Source organism: Muntiacus reevesi, chromosome 16, assembly GCF_963930625.1.
Source record: "Muntiacus reevesi chromosome 16, mMunRee1.1, whole genome shotgun sequence".
Taxonomy (NCBI): Eukaryota; Metazoa; Chordata; class Mammalia; order Artiodactyla; family Cervidae; genus Muntiacus; species Muntiacus reevesi.
Window position 1 is genome coordinate 6,598,274 of NC_089264.1, and position 20,160 is coordinate 6,618,433.

At 35.7% G+C, this 20,160-nt stretch overlaps 1 protein-coding gene across 1 annotated transcript in view; it reads right to left on the reverse strand.

The window, feature by feature from the left end:
- The window catches only part of USP53 (ubiquitin specific peptidase 53), a 53,278-nt gene that overhangs the window by 14,748 nt on the left and 18,370 nt on the right, over positions 1-20,160 (reverse strand). The window contains exons 3-11 of the mRNA XM_065907626.1: positions 17,076-17,168; positions 13,165-13,299; positions 10,949-11,062; positions 10,786-10,868; positions 7,484-7,589; positions 6,760-6,906; positions 5,448-5,597; positions 799-961; positions 155-307 (exon numbers count right to left, since the gene is read on the reverse strand). Coding sequence (XP_065763698.1) covers positions 155-307; positions 799-961; positions 5,448-5,597; positions 6,760-6,906; positions 7,484-7,589; positions 10,786-10,868; positions 10,949-11,062; positions 13,165-13,299; positions 17,076-17,168 — 1,144 coding nt within the window. The remainder of the gene's footprint in view (positions 1-154; positions 308-798; positions 962-5,447; positions 5,598-6,759; positions 6,907-7,483; positions 7,590-10,785; positions 10,869-10,948; positions 11,063-13,164; positions 13,300-17,075; positions 17,169-20,160) is intronic.

Consider the following 20,160-nt stretch of genomic DNA (forward strand, 5'->3'; position numbering starts at 1 on the left):
GGAAGCTTAACTACTCAAGGACAATGTAAAAATGAAAATTTAGGTATATACCTGGTTGGGAATTCTCTGGCAGTCCAACGGTTCAATCCCTGGTTGGGGAATGAAGATCCCACATGTTGCACAGAACAACCCCCCCCCCCAAAAAAAAACATACCTGGTCCTTTACCGCCACTTGTTTGAATGTGGCTCCGATTAAATGATGAAATGCTATCTGCTTGAAATTTCTGATTTTCTCTCTGTTTTGTCTGATCACCAAATCCGTTTTCTTTTGAATTTTCTGACTTAGAAATCGAGGGCTTTTCACATCCTTAAAAAGACCAACAAAAATGGTTCATTCCCTTCATCCTATCTACCAGAAGAAGAGAGATTTGAATCATCTTTTCAGACACTTTTAATACTAACGAGAAAATTATTAAAAAACTTAGAGGACTGACATCTTTTAAGGATTTCTACATGCACTGTTAATACATTCAAAAGTGGCCTAGCTCCTCTGGACTCTTCTGGTGTACTAACTTACTTGAAATCTCAGTACTCATCACTAGTAAGAGGTACCAGCCAAGTAACCCCTCCTGGGCTTGTGTGAGCAGGGTGGTGGGTGGCTGCTGAAGGTGCTTCTGAGGCCACAGATGAGCAAAGCTTCTTTATAAAGACTAACTCAAAGTATAGGATTTTCCTGGACTCCACTGAAACTAAATTTTGAGATTATCCACAACATTCATTTCATATTCAGTATATTAGTATTCCTAGTGTGATTCTGACAATGAAAAACACTAAAAAGAACATTTAAAGAAGAATTACCTATATTTTCTGCAATAGATTTATGATGTGACCAGTTGATGACCTGCCTGAGTGCATCTTCAGTGGAAACTGCTGTGCCATCTGGGTTTGCATAAAACAAAAGCAATGGCTGGAAATGGCATCGGATACACTTGGAGACCACATCTTTCCATCTACTTCCAACCTTAAAAAATCACAATGAATAGAAACAGAACTTTGCAATCAATGCATTACATGAAAAGGCAGAGACTGAATTATTTTGTATATTAAAAAAATTTTAAAGACACCCAGATACTAGCAGTTCAACTATTCATCAGATTATACAATTAATTTTATTTAGAAACTTGTCAACATAAAAATCTTTTAAAGATTATCATTAAAAAATTGATGAGCAAGATTATATACACTTTCTGTATCAAGATCTAGAATATCAAATTTTGAAAGGCTTTACATATACATGGTTGACTGACTTTTGAGACTTCAAGCAGTTTAATGGAGAAATATAATGGTCTATTAAACAAATGGTGCTGGAACAAGTGGATGGCCATATGAAAAAATGAACTTTGACATCATTTCACTAAAAGCATAAAAATGAATTCCGAATGAGTCATGGAAAAACTATAAAGAAGAAAGTGCTGTGAAAGTGTTAGTCACTCAGTGGTGGCCAACTCCTTGCAATCCCATGGGCTATTGCCTGCCAGGCTCCTCTATCCATAGGATTTCTTAAGCAAGAATACTGGAGTGGGTTGCCATTTCCTTCTCCAGGGGATGTGCCCGACCCAGGGATTGAATCCAGTCTCCTGCATTGCAGGCAGATTCTTTACTGTCTGAGCCTCCAGGGAAGCCCTATAGAAGAAAACGAAAGATAAAATCTTAACAACCTTGGGGGAGGTAAAGATTTCTTAGATAGGATATCAAACAAGTCAGAGAAGAAAAAAATTATAAAACTGGCTTCATCAAAATGAATTAATAACTTCTGCTCTTTGAAAGACATCATTAAGAAAATGAAAAAAAGTCACATATATCCAATAAAGAACTGGTGACCAGAATAAAGAATGACTACAACTCATCAATAAGATAATCCAATTTGAAAAATGTACAACACATCTGAACACTTAACCAAAAAGACATTAAAAATGGCCAATAAGCACATGAAAGAATACTTAAGACAATATTAACCATAAGAGAAATGCAAATTAAAACCACACTGAGATAACATCATACATTCGCTATAAGGGTTAAGATGACCACCAACACGGAGTGCTCCTGGGAATGTGGAGCAACTGGAACTCCAGTACATGGCTGGCAGGGATGTAAACTGTACAATCACTTTGGAGATCAATTTGTTGCCAGTCCCTTGTAAAGATTAACACACACCATACAACCCAGAAATCCAACTTCTGGATGTTACCTAAGATTAAGGGAAAACAGGACTTTCACACTAAGACTGTTCATAACTCAAGTGAATGGATAAACTGTTATTCGGTCATAAAATGGAACACAACAATGAAAATAAGGCATTGACACACACAACACAATACACATTATAATATATGACTGTATGTTAAAAGATATGTATATGCTTAGCAAAGGAGGCCAAACACAGAGAATACACATTGTAAGATACCACACATATAAAACCTGTAAAGTGAGCAAAACTAATCTATGGTGAGATCAGTGATTTCCTGGGGCCTACAGTGGAAAGCGGAGAAGGCAATGGCACCCCACTCGAGTACTCTTGCATGGAAAATCCCATGGACGGAGGAGCCTGGTAGGCTGCAGTCCATGGAGTCGTGAAGAGTCGGACACGACTGAGCGACTTCACTTTGATGCACTGGAGGAGGAAATGGCAGCCCACTCCAGTGTTCTTGCCTGGAGAATTCCAGGGACGGGAGCCTGGTGGGCTGCCGTCTATGGGGTCACACAGAGTTGGACACGACTGCCATGACTTAGCAGCAGCAGGGTGGAAAGGTGACGATGGCAAAGAGACGGCACGATTTTCTGGAGTCATGAAAATGCTCCATACAATGAACGTGGAGGTTACACAGGCACGTACGCAGCTATTACTATCCCCTGTAAACTTACAACGGGTGCATTTTAATGTTTGTAAATTACACCTCTCTAACATTCATTCAAAAATAAAACCAAAGAAACAAAAAAGCTTTCTAGAATATTAGCTTAGAGAAGAAAAGGACCTTTAAAAATTCCTGAGGAGCCTGTTCATATTACACACACTTAGCTGTTTACTCTCTTTACTTGGGATTCGGAGATACTTGAAAAACTAGACTAATTTGAAAACAAAACAAACCTAAAACTCAGAGTGACCATATACCCAGTTCTTTCTTCAAATTTTGACAATTTAAACTATAAGGATGCAAAATAGGAGTGCCAAAATGCTGCTGCAAACTGACAAACGGAACTTCTTAATAAACTGCCATATCAAAGTATTAAATAAGTAGAGTCTGTCACTGTTTCCACTTTTTCCTCTTCTATTTGCCATGAAGTGATGAGACTGGACGCCATGATGTTAGTTTTTTGAATGTTGAGTTTTAAGGCAGCTTTTTCACTCTCCTCTATCAAGATGCTCTTGAGTTCCTCTTTGCTTTCTACCATTAGAGTGGTTATCATCTGCATATTTGAGGTTGTTGGTATTTCTCCTGGTAATCGTGATTCTAGCTTGTGAGTCATCCAGCCTGGCATGTCATATGATGTACTCTGCATATATGTTAAATAAGCAAGGTGAAAACTGATAGCCTAATGTACTCCTTTCCCAATTTTGAACCAGTCCAATTGCTCCATATCTGGTTCTAACTCTTGCTTCTTGTCCTGCACTCAGGTTCCTCAGGAGGCAGCTAAGCTGGTCTGGTATTTCCATCTCTTTAAGAATTTTCCACACTTTGTTGTGATCCATACAGTCAAAGGCTTTAGCATAGTCAGTGAAGCAGAAGTAGATTTTTGGGGGGGAATTCCCTTGCTTTTTTTTATGATCCAACAGATGTTGGCAATTTCATCTCTGGTTCCTCTGTCTTTTCTAAATCCAGCTTGTACATCTCTCATTTAGCAAAATGCTTTTGAGATTTTTCCACACTCAATAGTTGTCTGTATCAATAGCTCATTCCTTTTATTGCTGATTATCATGTTCCATTGTATGGTTATACCACAACTTCTTTCTCTATTTACCCGATGAGTTATCTTTATCTATTTGAGTTTTGGTTTTGTTTCTAGTTTTGGTTACTATAAATAGAACTACTAAGAACACTGAATTATAAATAATGTATGGATACATGCTTTTACAGGAGTGGAATTGCTAGGTTGTATGCTAAGTATACATTTGAATTTATAACTGTTTTCTCAAGTGATTATCCAATTTTGCACTTCCATCAGCCTCGTGAGAGATCCAGCTGTTCCACATCCTGGTCAGCTTTTGGTGTGAACAGTCTTTTTAACTTTAGGCATTCTAATAGGTGAGTAATGCAATCTCATTGTGAATTGAATTTGTACTTCTTTTATGCCTAGTGAGACCTGTATGCAGGTCAGGAAGCAACAGTTAGAACTGGACATGGAACAACAGACTGGTTCCAAATAGGAAAAGGAGTGCGTCAAGGCTGTATATTGTCACCCTGCTTATTTAACTTCTATGCAGAGTACATCATGAGACACACTGGGCTGGAAGAAACGCAAGCTGGAATCAAGATTGCCGAGAGAAATATCAATAATCTCAGATATGCAGATGACACCACCCTTATGGCAGAAAGTGAAGAAGAACTAAAAAAGCCTCTTGATGAAAGTGACAGAGGAGACTGAAAAAGTTGGCTTAAAGCTCAACATTCAGAAAACTAAGATCATGGCATCTTTCCATCACTTCATGGCAAATAGATGGGAAACAGTGGAAACAGTGTCAGACATTATTTTGGGGGGCTCCAAAATCACTGCAGATGGTGATTGCAGCCATGAAATTAAAAGACGTTTACTCCTTGGAAGGAAAGTTATGACCAACCTATTAAAAAGCTGAGACACTATTTTGCCAACAAAGGTCCATCTAACCAAGGCTATGGTTTTTCCAGTGGTCATGTACGATGTGAGTTGGACTATAAAGAAAGCTGAGCACTGAATTGATGCTTTTGAACCGTGGTATTGGAGAAGACTCTTGAGAGTCCCTGGGACTGCAAGGAGATCCAACCAGTCCATCCTAAAGGAGATCAGTCCTGGGTGTTCATTGGAGGACTGATGAAGCTGAAACTCCAATCCTTTGGCCACCTGATGTGAAGAGCTGACTCACTGGAAAAGACCCTGATGCTGGGAAAGATTGAGGGCAGGAGGAGAAGGGGATGACAGAAGATGAGATGGTTGGATGGCATCACTGACTCGATAAACATGGGTTTGGGTGGACTCTGGGAGTTGGTGATGGACAGGCGGGCCTGGCGTGCTGCAGTTCATGGGGTCGCAAAGAGTTGGACATGACTGAGCGACTGAACTGAACTGATTTGGCTTTCTAATTTTTAATACTGAAGGTCTTTAAAGATGCTATTATATTTAAGTCAACTTATTACTAATTTATGTAAGTATTTGCATATAATTATTATTTTTATATAATTTTATCATTATTATATCATTTACCCCTCAAAAGTAAAAACCACAGTAATTATTCCAGTTAGTCAAGTGTCACTTACCTCTTTCACATTTGCATCATCAAAAAATACCCATTTGGAACTCTTGGTATGAAAAGCAAAGGCACAGTAATGTCGGCTGGTGTAGCAAATCATGCCAACAAGGTGAAGTTCACTATTTTTGGCATTTTCATCAGTAACTCTATAAAAAAGCTGTTTAAAAATAATGTATATTTAATAGTTATCTTTTCAAAGACGAGGAACAATCATCTGATGAATCATGCATTTGATTCTTTATGACAAACATTTCTCATGCATACTGTCCCAAACTGATATTTTATTAGTACTAAAGACACCACATCGCACTGTTAACAGAATTATTATTTTCAATTAGTCTATAAGAAACATGATGTCTAACAAAATGTAATTATTACAATTTAGTTCAGTAGCACAGCATCTTGAATACAGAACAGACACTTTACATACATAAAACAAAATGAGATAAATCACACATTTCCTGATAATGGTTGAATCGCATATTTTAATATATATTAACCATACTACCTAAAAGATAACTAAAAGTTTAACTGTAATATAAATCAATTTAAAATAAGATAGTAATATGCACATTAAAAAATCAGAGCTACAGATAAATTTTTTTTTTTGTATTATAAGTAGTTTAATTTTTCCTCATTTCATATGTCTGTGTTTTCTAAATATTTTTTTTTCATTTATTTTTATTAGTTGGAGGCTAATTACTTTACAATATTGTAGTGGTTTTTGCCATACATTGACATGAATCAGCCATGGATTTACATGTATTCCCCATCCCGATCCCCCCTCCCACCTCCCTTTCCACCCAATCCCTCTGGGTCTTCCCAGTGCACCAGGCCTGAGCACATGTTTCATGCATCCAACCTGGGCTGGTGATCTGTTTCACCATAGATAATATACATGTTTCGATGCTGTTGTCTCGGAACATCCCACCCTCGCTTTCTCCCACAGAGTCCAAAAGTCTGTTCTGTACATCTACAGATAAATTTTAAACCTTAACATTTTCTAGATTGATATTTATAATTTATAATCATTATCATATACACCCAAACAAGCATATACACAGATGCATACAGTATCATATCATCATTATTCTAGAGTGATAAAAAGGATAGAGTATATGATGGATTAGTTTATAACAGAAAGCAAGAAAGGCATTCCAGTTAGCCTGATTTGATGTAACTTTATCAGAGTTACATCTGCAAATTATTTCCTTTAGAAAGAAAATTTAGTTCTGAAAAACAACATACAGTGTAATATATGAAGATGTTTCAGAGGAATTTAAAAACAAAAAGGAAGAGAATGAAAAGAATTATTATACCCCAGGAAGATAAAGCTGGGTTGCCAGATTCCGAACAATATCTTCAGTCAAGTCAGAATGCTCAGAGTCCCAGACTAAACCAATTGTAACAATCTCTGGGCAGTTCATTAAAACACGCCGAATTTTTATTTTCTGGCCACAGTTACTCTAAGGAAAAACAAAAAAGACAAACTCTAGAAATTATCAAAACAAATATATCAAAGGTAATGCCTTACCTAGTTTGTATTATGCAAAGTATGTATCAGAAATTTATTCAGCATATTAAAAGACTTCTAACAAACTATCGGTCTTAATTATTGATTAAACAAATTTATTTTAAATCACAGAACTTTTCTGTGGTACTATTGTAAATCTGTTAAAATAAAAATTCAACCTTAAGAAAAGCAGAAATAATGACCTTAAAGTCACTAACAATATCACCTGAGAAAAGAATAATACCATTTGTAATGTTTAAAGAAAAACAAAAATGAAATTTTCAGTTTAGTCAAATGACAGGCTTCAGAGCTTAAAAGTAATCAACATATGCCACCTTAAATCCTTCACAAAGTAACATGCTTTTAAAGAAATAATGAAGTAAAGAGCTCAACGGTATAAATTACCTCAAGAACACTAAAAAAAGTAATTCTTAGAATTAGTTCCAGATTTAATTAATATTTGCATGGCAATTTCTATTCTCAAATTTACAAACATAGACACACACCAACATTTTCTGAATTATACTTACAGGACATTTCCTGTAGTCATCAGTTGTATTTGCTGCTTGCAGCAATTCTGCGAACATTTCAGGCTTAAAGCGCTCATGCCTTTCCATCATTCTCTCAACTTCATTGCTACGAAAGAAACAAAGGTTCCCAAATCTGGCCTATGAACTTAAAAAAGATCTAATATTTTTGCATCAAAAATATTAAGTTATTAATATAGGTATGATCATTTTTTCTACCTTAAAACATAATTTTGTTAGAAAAGTTAGCCATAAAGTAAATTTCCATGACATGAAACATAATGAAATTTGGCAGTATATAATGAAAGAAATTAGGTCAAAAACAGGATAAAATAACATGAAATCACACACCATTGTTTGGAACTATATGAATTGATGTAAGATGCTCCATCTCAAGGTAATTGTAAGCTGTTTCTTTTACATTATTACTTAACAAAGAGAGACTTGAGTTTCATCTTTTGCCTAACAAGAACAACAAACTTTAGGAAAGTCTCCCTCTCTAGCTTAAAGTTTCCAGACACAAAATTATTTTCACCTAAGAGAAGGCCCTTTGATGATTAAAGCAGAAATCACAACCAAAGCTACTTAAGCCAGGTTTGTGCTTTTTGTTCCTATTACGAATGCTAACCATTTCTTAAAGAATCTAGGGAAGGTTATCTGTGTCAATTTCTATCCAACCTCTTCTAGAGTCTAATTTTCACATAACAGGATATTAAGTATCATTAGACAACTACAACCCAGCATCATGAGAAATGTTGGGCTGGATAAAGCACAAGCTGGAATCAAGATTGCAGGGAGAAATATCAATAACCTCAGATATGCAAATGACACCACCCTTATGGCAGAAAGTGAAGAAGAATTAAAGAGCCTCTTGATGAACGTGAAAGAGCAGAGTGAAAAAGCTGGATTAAAACTCAACATTCAGAAAACTAAGATCATGGCATCTGGTCCCATCACTTTATGGGAAATAGATGGAGAAATAGTGGAAACAGTGACAGACTTTATTTTGGGGGGCTCCAAAAATCACTGTAGATGGTGACTGCAGCCATGAACTTAAAAGATGCTTGCTCCTTGGAATTTTCAGCATATTAAAAAGCAGAAACATTACTTTGCCAACAAAGGTCCATCTAGTCAAAGGTATGGTTTTTCCAGTAGTCATGGATGGATGTGAGAGTTGGACTTAAAGAAAGCTGAGCAACAAAGAATTCAGCCTTTGAACTGTGGAGCTGGAGAAGACTCTAGAGAGTCCCTTGGACTGCAAGGAGATCCAATCACTCCATCCTAAAGGAGATCAGTCTTGAGTACTCATTGGAAGGACTGCTGCTCCTTCCAAGAAACTCCAATACTTCGGCCACCTGATGCGACGAACTGACTCATTTGAAAAGACCCTGATGCTGGGAAAGATTGAAGGCAGGAGGAGAAAGGGATGACAGAGGATGAGATGGCTGGATAGCATCATGGCTTCACCGACTCAATAGACATTAGTTTGAGTAAACTCCAGGAGCTGTCCAATGAACAGGGAGGCCTGGCGAGCTGCAGTCCATGAGGATGCAAAGAGTTGGACACGACTGAGCGACTGAACAGAACTGAACTGAGACAACTACTTAGTATTTCCAAAAAGATACATAATGCAAGCTCAATACTCCTACTAGTTTCTATTCTTGGTGTTCTGGTTTTATTTTATAGTAATTTAACCTTCCCAGAGCTGGATTTATTTTGCAGTTCAATAGTTACAATAATAGGCAATATTCAGTAACAACTTAATGTACCAGTTCCTCTAAAGCACTTCACGCTAAGCAGACCAGAAATCACTAAATCTGACAGGCTCATTCAAGGTGCACGTAATGTTTTTTTTTTTTTTTTTACAAAATTGACAGCATCAGGGTGGTGTTTAACCAGACATATTTTGAATTTGAAATTAACCTAGACCTGGGTTTCAATCTTAATTCATCCATTTACCAGATTAATCTTATTAAGCCTATTTTTGAAAAACAAAAGTTTTTGTTAAGATTAAAAGCAACAATTTATGTAAAGCCTAGAACATAATAGCATTGAACAACTGTATTCAATATTTATTACAAATAAAAAGAAAGATAATTAGAATTCAAAGTCTGGGCTCTTGCAACTGAACAATTGTATTCAATACTTATAACCAATAAGAAGAAAGATAATTAGGATTCAAAGTCTGGGCTTTTGCAATTCATGTTGTGGACCAGGAAGAAACGGATGGGACTCTAATTCTTTTTACCTAACATACTGTCTCAGAGCACTGTAATTTTCCACTTTCAAAATAGACCTAAAGTTTTATAGTTTTTAATTTGCGGTCTATCCTTATTCAAACACCATTCTACTTTTCATATCAGATGAATCAAATTGACTACAACTAACTAAAGTTTAAAGACTGTTCTTTTAAACCTATGTTTCCCAGCTCTGTATATATACAAATTACCAACTTACTACATTGGATGATCTTTAAAAAATAATGTGCTATATCCAAAATATCAAGGAAGTTTAATAACAGCATGAAATTGATGAGCACCTAACACTCACTTTGTACAGAGATAAAAACACTGGTAGCATTTAGCAGCTAACTGCTATACTGATGTATACTGATTGATAATGACTGTTCCATGTTTTATCTTTTGTATTAAAGTATTAAAGTATCTGCAAACATTTATTATCTTATTCAATGCTTTCATACATCAAATACTTATACTCTCAAATACCTGTTGCAGTGTTCAAACAATTCTTATTATGTAAAGCCTAGGCATCACCTTTGGATCCCTAAGCTAGTTCAAGATCAGGAAGGGGGTAAGGGGACAGACAAGCCTGGCAAATTTTTATTTCAGGTGAATGTTGAAGCTTTAAATCCAATAAATCTAACAGAGGGTTATTTTTATTTTTTTCTTCCTCATCTGCTTACCCTAGCTTCCATCACCACGCAGGGACATGGTCACTGCAAAGGTAACACCTTAGCAAAAATGAAGAAATCACGTACAGTTTCACTTACCATTCAACTTAGCTCTCTTCCATAGTTCCAAAACCTTGCTATAAATATAAATAGATAAATAAACATTTTGACTAATATTTTGTACATTTGTCAGTACTGAGTGACATCTATATTTGGTAAATCAGAAACAACCAAAACTGAGATAGACATCACCTAGTACCTGTGATGGTAGCACATTTGTGCATCTCACAGAGTAGATATTCATATATGCTATAGTTTCATAAAGTAGAGGCTCAATGTGATCACACACATTACTACTAACATCTCTGGTAAATATGCTTTAATAAGCTCTTACCACAGGGCTGTTGTAGAAATGTACCGTACAAATTCTGTAAAGGGTAGAGGATCTGATGATGCTCCACAGCTACGACACACACACTGTAGGTAAAAACACATGTCTAATTTATCAATCATAAAACATAAACATATCCTCTACTAAAACAGTGAAGCCCTCTCACCTGTTCATACAGAGTCATAGCAAACTTCTGGTGAGTGATACAAGATTTAGAGGTACACATGTCTGCATCTCTGCTTGGCACAATGTGAAAATGAATCCTCTCCAATATATTTTCCTAATTGAAAAATTAAAAGACAAATGAATTGCAAATCTTGCATAGGACACTTCAAATACAACTCTTTTTAGCTTTACAAATTTAAAAATCTAAAGATTTTCCAAAATGTTAAATTGAGTGTCATATATGTTGTCAGTTTTTCAGTTTTCCTCTTTATCCAAGCCTTCAAATGCTGCTCAATTATTCTTTTGTAGTGTCAGCTTTAAAAAATTCATAAAAGAAACATTATAATGTAACATAATTTTAATAAAAGATTAAAAAAAAATCAATTCATGGTAGCTGACATCTAGAATTTAATATCAGAAAACTAGACTTCCTATGTTCTCAATGTTTTCCCACTGAGAAAAAGCAATTAATTAAAAAACAAAATACTCTGCTCGGATCATTTAGATAGTCTATAGAACTTAAAACATCAATGATAAAGGTTTGCAAAACCTGAACTAACACTCTAATGCAAGGAATCTACTCTTCAACAAACTTCAAATAAAAGGTTGGATTTGTAAAACAGATCAATAAGAGTTACTAATTTCTTTAACAAATTATTCTTTTCACCAAAGCTTAACCAATGAATTCTTTTAATTAGTTAATATCCCTTCCTTTGCCTCAGGACAGTTATAACAATTCATTTAATTAAGTCTGCATTTCTAGATATCCTGTGAATTATCATATCATGGATTAGTATATTTCATTTAAGTGAAATCAGTATTGTGCAAAATCTATCTATATTTTAAACAATGGACAATTATAAACATGAGAAGTATGAAAAGCATATTTCATGACTGTGTGTGCTATTTTTGTCCCACTTTAGTCAACATGGCAAGGGCACTAGTCAAGGAGCTTTCCACCTGTCTGAGAAAAGATTCAAGATGTTCATTTAAAAACATAAATGACAAATGAATTCTATAGAGAGTAATAAATTCCTTGGAAATTTGGAGAATGTACTGGGGTGCTTTGATGATACATTATCTAGCAGGCCTGACAGGCTGAACTGTAACAAATAACAGATTAGGAAAGTTCTGAATATCTCAAGAACTTGAGCAAAGTCTATAAAACAGGAATTTAAAAGACATGTTTGAGGAACAGAATGAAACTATCTCACTAAGGGAAAATTCAAAAAGAAAACAGAGATAAGCTGGAGTATAAATGTAAAAAGCCTTAAATGTCAGAAGAGAGTCAGATTTGAATCACATAAATATTTGATGTGTAAGCATTTATCTGAAAAAAATTCTGTTAACATGATGGCTGTTAAGAATAAACTTGAAGGATGGGGTAAAAAGGACACTAGTAGCCAGGGATCCCCTGGTGGCTCAGTGGTAATGAATCCGTCTGCCAGTGAGGGAGATGCAGAAAACATGGATTCAATCCCTGGGTCGGGAGGATTCCCTGGAAGAAATGGCAACCCACTCCAGTATTCTTGCCTGGAGAATCTCATGGTGAAAGGAGCCTGGCGGGCTACAGGCCACAGTATCGCAGAATCAGACCACGACTGATCAATTGAGCACACACACATCTTAAGTAAAGGTGACATCTATGTTACTGAAACAATTAATCATCAACATGCACATTTCAGAAAGTATACAACCTATGTCCTTCAGCAAAGGAATGCTCTATTTATCAGTATGGTGGTAACAGAGTCTCAAAACATAAACCTCAGTCAGTGATTCTCAACCTGGAATAAGCTGGCTAAGAGAACTGCTGCCCCTGATAGCTGCAAGTCAAGATCCTCTTCTTTTCCAGAGAGAATCACTGCATGAAATGAGAAATGCTACTGGGAGAGTGTGTTGTGTGTGCAATCCCTGCGGGAACAGAACAATTACTTAAGTGATATGATTTATACAAAGTAAGCCTTTTTGCTCCAATAAATAAATATTAAAGTATTTTAGTATCCTAGCTCTCAAAAATTAGAGCAGCACAAGCAAGCAAAAGCAAAAGTACACAAAACACATGTGGAGCTTTGAAAACTTTGAAAAGTAGGTAAGACAAGGATCTACGTTCTGATGCTTTTCCACTGCTATAAATTTATGCTTCATTTGTCTCAAAAGGTACATCATTTAAGGGATGCAAACTACTATCCTGACCTAAGGATTAACAGATATACTTACAAAGCACTCTGCAGCATCATCCATAAGGCCAAGTTGAAATCGCTGCTCATCTTTGAAGCTTTCTGCAAGAGCATGCCTTATGTTATCCGAGGGAAGAGCTTTTTCTCGACTGTGTTGAAATTGTGCAAATATTGTCTGGGAATCAACAAATATATGAACCAGTAAGTTTAACACCAACAACTAAAAAACACTTGAGTAATTTCATTACAATAAATTCGAAACTCTACACTCAGAAGCTAATACAGTCTTTTGCTCTAAAATCCCGTGCAAAGAATTATGTAGAAATGGTTGCCCCAGCCTCTTAAACAAGGGTTAGTGCATAAGAATTAAACATAAAAAGTTCTCAAGTCCCATTCTCAGAGATTCTGACTGAGATGTGGCCCATTTCAAACTGTTCCCTAGCTGAGTGTAGTCTATGTTGTTTACAAAGAGTTTTGAGATATTCTGCTTTAAATGTTAAAGTATACTGTAGGAATTAAAATTATGTTATACAAAAATAAGCATATAATCAAATAAAACAGCAGGAACTTCACTAGCAGTGGGAATATTATTCAAGAATGTGTGACACAGGTGTTAATCTGGTCTTCTATTTTCTTCATTGTATTTAAGCATGCAAAACTTTTAATAAGTTCTAGTTTTACAACAATCATCTTAGGTGAAGGGAAGTGAGGAGAAAAAGAAGGTTTGCAGTGGTAAACCTACAAATAAGCATGGGTCATATTATGTTCTGCATCAATTAGTTCAAGGGGTGAAGTGAAGTTGCTCAGTCGTGTCCGACTGTTCACGACCCCATGGACTGTAGCCTACCAGGATCCTCAGTCCATGGGATTTTCCAGGCAAGAATACTGGAGTGGGTTGCCATTTCCTTCTCCTAGGAGTTCAAGGGGTATATCATCTCAAAATAAAAAAAATTGCTTTTAAGATCAACATATAGTAGGCTAGAAAATAAGAATTTATTCTACCAACATAAGAAAATTTAATTTACAAATAAGAAACTACTAAAATAAGAAAGATGCTAAATGGTATCAGATATCTAGAACTAAACTTTTTAGCTACAATTACAGATGCTAAAAAGTGAAACATATTTTCACAAGTCACTTCTTATTTGGGTAGTCAACTTTTCCAGGTAATGTTTAAGGTATTAAAAAAATTTTTAGCTATTATTACAGATGTTAAAAAATGAAACATATAATCTCACAAGTCATTTCTTATCGGTAGTCAACTTTTCCAGGTTATGTTTAACATAATAAAAAAAATTTAGCTACAAGTACAGATGCTGAAAAATGAAACATATTTTCACAAATCATTTCTTATCTGGGGTTGTCAACTTTTTCAGGTAATGTTGAAGGTATTAATCCTGCACAAGACTGATGTTCATTCAATATCTGTTTTTTTATTTCCTGGTATATGTGGTGGTGTTCTACATCAGAAAACAAAGACCCTGCCTCGTGGAATGCATATTCTAGTTGTAGTAATGAGGAGAGAGCAAGTAAGTAATTATATGTCAAGAGGTAGTAAGTACAACAGAGAAAAAACAAAGAAATAAAAAACAAGAGGGAAAGATAGGGTAGTGCAACAGGGACAGGGACGCCATGGGTAGAAGGGAGGGAGGGAGGTGACCTACTACCTAGGGTCGTCAGGGAACGTCTCACTTGACAGAAAAAACACGTGAGAGAGAGGCATAAAGGGAGTAAGGGTGTCAGCCTCAGGGACATCTGGAAGGAAATCATTCCAGACAAAAGGAATAATAACGAAGATACCCAGAGATCAAAGGCAGCTCTGAGAAACTTCGAGGAGGACAGCACTGTATGTGTGTGTGTGTGCACGCGTGTATGCAGGCGTGCACACAAGTACGTGTTTTGAGGTGGGGGAAGCAAGCAGGAGGAAGAGGCAGGTGATGTGTAAGGCTACAGTTGGATAAAACATTCAAAGTTTATTGTAGAAGACTGTTCTTCATGTCTGCGTCTCCACCGCTGTCAGTGGGCCTGGGGGGTGCGGGGGGTAGAGGAGAGAATCTGATGAATGGAGAGACCAGCATGGAGACATATGCACAACCATATGTAAAACGGACAGCTAGTGGGAGTTTCCCGCATGACTGGGAACTCAAATCAGGCCTCTCTGACGACCCAGAGGGGTGGGATGAGGTGGGAAGTCGGAGGGAGGTTTAAGAGGGAGGGGACATATGTAGACCTATGACTGATTTGTATTGATGTACGGCAAAAATCAACAATATTGCAAAGCAATTATCCTTCAATTAAAAATAAATAAACTATAAAAAAATTACTGCTGAGGAAATAAAATGCAAAACTGTAATTTGATTTAAATTAATTCTTCATCAACCTTATTTTGCCATTTAAAAAAGGGAATATACAACTGCCTCCTTTGGTGACTTACTTAAACAGTCTTTTTAGGAGTGTAAATCAAAGTGTGAAAATGACCTTTCATTTTCCTTTATTATGTATATTTGTGTGTAATAAGAATATTCAAGGATGTAAGGGCTGAAATATTTACTTCTGAAAACAATAACCAAATCTTAAATTCTTGGGCAAAGATTTCAATGACATTTCTGAGTTGATAATATATACTGGACTCCCTGTTTCCACTTTCATCCCCATTCTATTTACTCTCATCCAAGAGATCAGAGAGATCTAGGGCAAATATTATACTTAGTTAACACAGGTTATATCACAGCTCTACTCAAAACAATACCCACAACTCCCCAAATCACTCAAGAGGAAAAAATCAAGGTCCTCACAAAGGCCTAGAAGGACCCTTCACAATCCAGATTCTTGTTCTAGTTATTTATTGCTCCATTAACAAAACCACCCCAAATCTTAGTTACTAAAAACATTTATTTTGGTCACAAATCTGCGGTTTGGGTGAGTACAGCTCAACTCTGCTGCACGTGCAGTCATCTGTAATAGTCTGAATCCTGGGATCACTGGTCATCTGATAGTCCTCTAGAAGCTGATGCTGGTGGCTGGTGGTGCCTGCTGGCCGAGATCTTTGCTGTAGCTGTAACCAGCATAGTGACTCATGTCCAAGAACGAGTACCCTGACAGAAAGAGCCAGGTGAAAGCTTTATTGATGTTTCTAATCTAACCTAATCCCTTTTCTGCCACATTCTATTTGATGGAAATGAATCATTAAGGGCAATCCATTTCAAGAAAGTAGACTCCACCCTTTGATAAAAGAGTGCAAAAGAATCTGCAGACATGTCTGAAGCCACGGGCACTCACCTTACCTCTGAGCTCATCTCCCATCACTGTCCCCTGCTCATGACGCTTCTGCCAGGGCTCAGGTGTCCTTGAGCGCCCACCTCAGGGTCTTTGCACTGGCTGTGTCCCTGCCTGCCTGGAATGCTCTAGACCACTCCATCCCTCTTCCAAGTCGTGATTTAAATGTCACTTTCTCAGTGAGGCTTTCCTTGCTACTCAACATTCACCATTCCCTTCCCTGATTTATACTTCCTCCTTTGCAATTATTATTACCTAACATACTTTATATTTTGTTTACTTATTTTCTTCTCCCCCATAAGAATAGAAGCTACATGAGAACAGTGTTTTTTATTAGTTCAATTCACTGCGGTATACTTAGTAACTATAGCAGCACCCAGAATTCAGTAGTAACTAAAAAAACATTTGTTAAAATAAATAAAGGGTTATTTCAAAATAATGAAAAATATAATGTTTCTAACAATGCTACACTGTTTAGACTATTAACCTATTCTTACAGGAAAATGGAAACATAAACCTGAATAAGTCATCCTTTAAGAATTCATCTTCAAAACTCTAAGTCACTGACAATAACTTTAATTACAAATAAACTAACCAAATATGTCAAACAAACCAAACTACCAAATAAAATTTTTGAGGAACAACAGTGCTTTTTTTATAACTATTAAAAGTTACCTTCAATGCACAAAATATGCAGGCATCTCCTTGACAAACATGTCCAGTCAGAACCCGCAAGCTTCTTCGGAATATATCTAACTGCCATAAAACCTAAAAAACAGTGAGATGTGAAGAATGAAATATAGTTACATTTTTTCTCACTGTGAATTAAAGACAGATTTAAATATATTTTTTAAACTGCAGGAGGCTAATAACATCTTTTAATCCCTTGTACACAACCAGATATATACAACCACTAAAAATAATAAGTATAAAACTGCTATGTATATGTAGTTCATATATAAAAGATAGATTTAGAAGCTATTTCTGTTGATTCACAAGTAAAAACTATAAGAGGCATAGAACAAGAAAAAAAAATAACTCCTCTGTTAGGGAATTTATATGAATAGGAAACATGCAGATACTGAATGGAGGACTTGGCAGAGACTTGAAAGAGGAAGTGATTATAATAACTTGGAATGAACTGAAATTTAGGAAGGAAGTATAATTGCACTTAAAAGTCAGGGTGTACCAAATAAGGATCAGTGTGTAGTGGCAAGGAAAAGGGGCAGAGGCCTGTGTGGTCACTGTATAAAGAATGAGAAAGGGAACATATGTATAGTAATGGGGGTACAGCAGAATATGAAGTAGTAGTTAAAGAATAACCTAAATATATTTGCTGCAATTATCTAATCACCATTTACTACTAAAAAACAAAAACAGAATTAAAAGGACTGTGTTGTTTAAATAAATCATTCCAATACTTAAAATCATTCTAGAAAAATCTGAAATCCATACAATGAGGATAACTCATAGACTTCTTGTAAGAATGAAATGTGTCTGTAGTATGTGAAGTGTCTAAAGTAGTATCTAGTACACAACTGGCATGCACTGAATTCAAGCTGCTATTTGTTCCTGTAAATATTATAACAATTAAGATCTTCAAGTTTCTCTATATCTTTCAGTTATTTCTTCAAATAATAAAAGTAAGAAAATCTATTCACCATCTCGCATTTCTTCCAACTAAAAAGAAAATTTTCTCTCCAACTAAAAGCAAGTAATTTTAGAAGTTTCCAATATTTTTAATTACTCACTAAAAGCCAGAATTTCAGAATTTCTCTTTGATAGTTGTTTTTTAAAGCATAATTAACAGGATGCATTTATGTATCACAAATAACACAGTGTTTTGCAAAACACTTAAAAATGTTTAATAACGTTCTTGCACACCATATTCTATCATACCATAAAATGAACTACACTGAAATTCATTCATTTGTCAAGATGACCGGCCACGATGGCCCAGCAGTGGAAAGTACACAGCACTGTGGTTAATGATACAACCTCTGAAGGGAGAGCTCCTGGATTCCAATTCTGGCTTTACTTTTAACAGCTCTTGGACTGCCTTGAGCAAAATATTTTCTGAAGCTCAGCATTCTTATCACCATAAGGAGGATAAAAGTAGTACCTACCTTTTAGGGTCATTGTAAGAATTAGATTATAGTGTATAAACACACAGTAAGAACACAATAAATATTAACTTTTCAACTTTGAAAATTAAAATATTGAATTAAATATTTCAACTTTGCTTTTACCTTAGATATCTTAAAACCATACCAATATGTTAGATCTACTTAACTGTACCACTTCCTCATCAAATAAAAGCTTAAAATATTCAGCCAAAAGAGAGTATCTCTATAATCTGCTTAGAAGGCTAACAAACTAAGTCTTTCAAATGTAACTGGAATGTTTCATAGGATTAGCAAAATGTTTAAGTCATACTGGATCCAAACTATAGAAAAAATATTTTATGTGACTTCTCTGAATATCACTTAATATAAAAAGTTTAAAAATGATTTCACAAATCCATACCAAAAATTATCTTCACTATAGTTAACCTTTATTCTAATTCATTTGCAACTGCTGACTATATCGTACCACCTGTTTTAAAAAGTTAAGAATCTAAGCTAGTTGTTGAACTAGTTTTTAACAATATTTTATAATATAAGCATTTTTCTTTTCCATTATTTGCATGTTGCACTTTAACATGGTGGCTAACAAAATTAATGTATTTTGAAAAGATTAATACATATATGCATATGTATTTAATAACATAAATATAAACCTTTTATACTATTTCTTACTTCAAAATAATATAAGAATAAAAACTAAGGGGAAATGGCATATAAATTCATTTTTCTGACTTATGTCTAAAATATTTTAATAGTGTCCACTTTTAGTAATTCCTTACAAAACATATTTCACAGTTTATTTCAAGTTTTAAGAAGTACTGAGCAACTGCGAACACAAGCCTAAGTCAGCTGTCCGAGCACCTGACCCATGCACGAGGCTCTCATTCATCAAATGAACTCTTTAAGCAGTACTTCACTTTCTGCTCTCAAGTTTCAGGGGTTGATGGTGGTTTAGTTGCTAAGTCATGTCCAACTCTTGCGACCCCATGCTTTGTAGCCCACCAGGCTCCTCCGTCGATGGGATTTGCCAGGCAAAAATACTGGAGTGGGTTGCCATTTCCTTCTCCAGGGGATCTTCCCCACCTGGGGGCTGAACCCAAGTGTCCTGCATTCTAAGCAGTCTCCTGCGTCACAGGCGGAGTCTGTACTGACTGAGCCACCTGGGAAGCCCCTGGAGGGGAAATAAACCAACAGAAAGAAAAATATGTGAAAAGTTATTTATTTTCAATAAAATCTTTTAAGGTACATTCTAGGGTCAGTAGAATAACATTCCGACATTCTGAATCTTCCTTACCTTTCCAACGGTCAGAAGAATAAAGGGCACTATGAAATCTGAAAACGCTGAATAAAAACTATCATATATAAGAAAGGATATTTGTCTAAGGCAGAAAACTGGATTAATACATATTTGCTAATTAAAAGAATCTCAACAAAGACTGAAGCAAAAGGAATTAACTGTAAATTTAACTAAAACAGTGGTGTCCAAATTACAATTCTAAAAAGGTGATTTAAGGCCACTGTGGGAGGTGAAGGGAGTTTGAGAAATGAGGATTAAAAACTCATTCATTCTTATTTTAGTCCAAGCAGCTTGTTTTTTTTGTTTTTTTTTTAAATGCTATTAGCAGACGAAACCA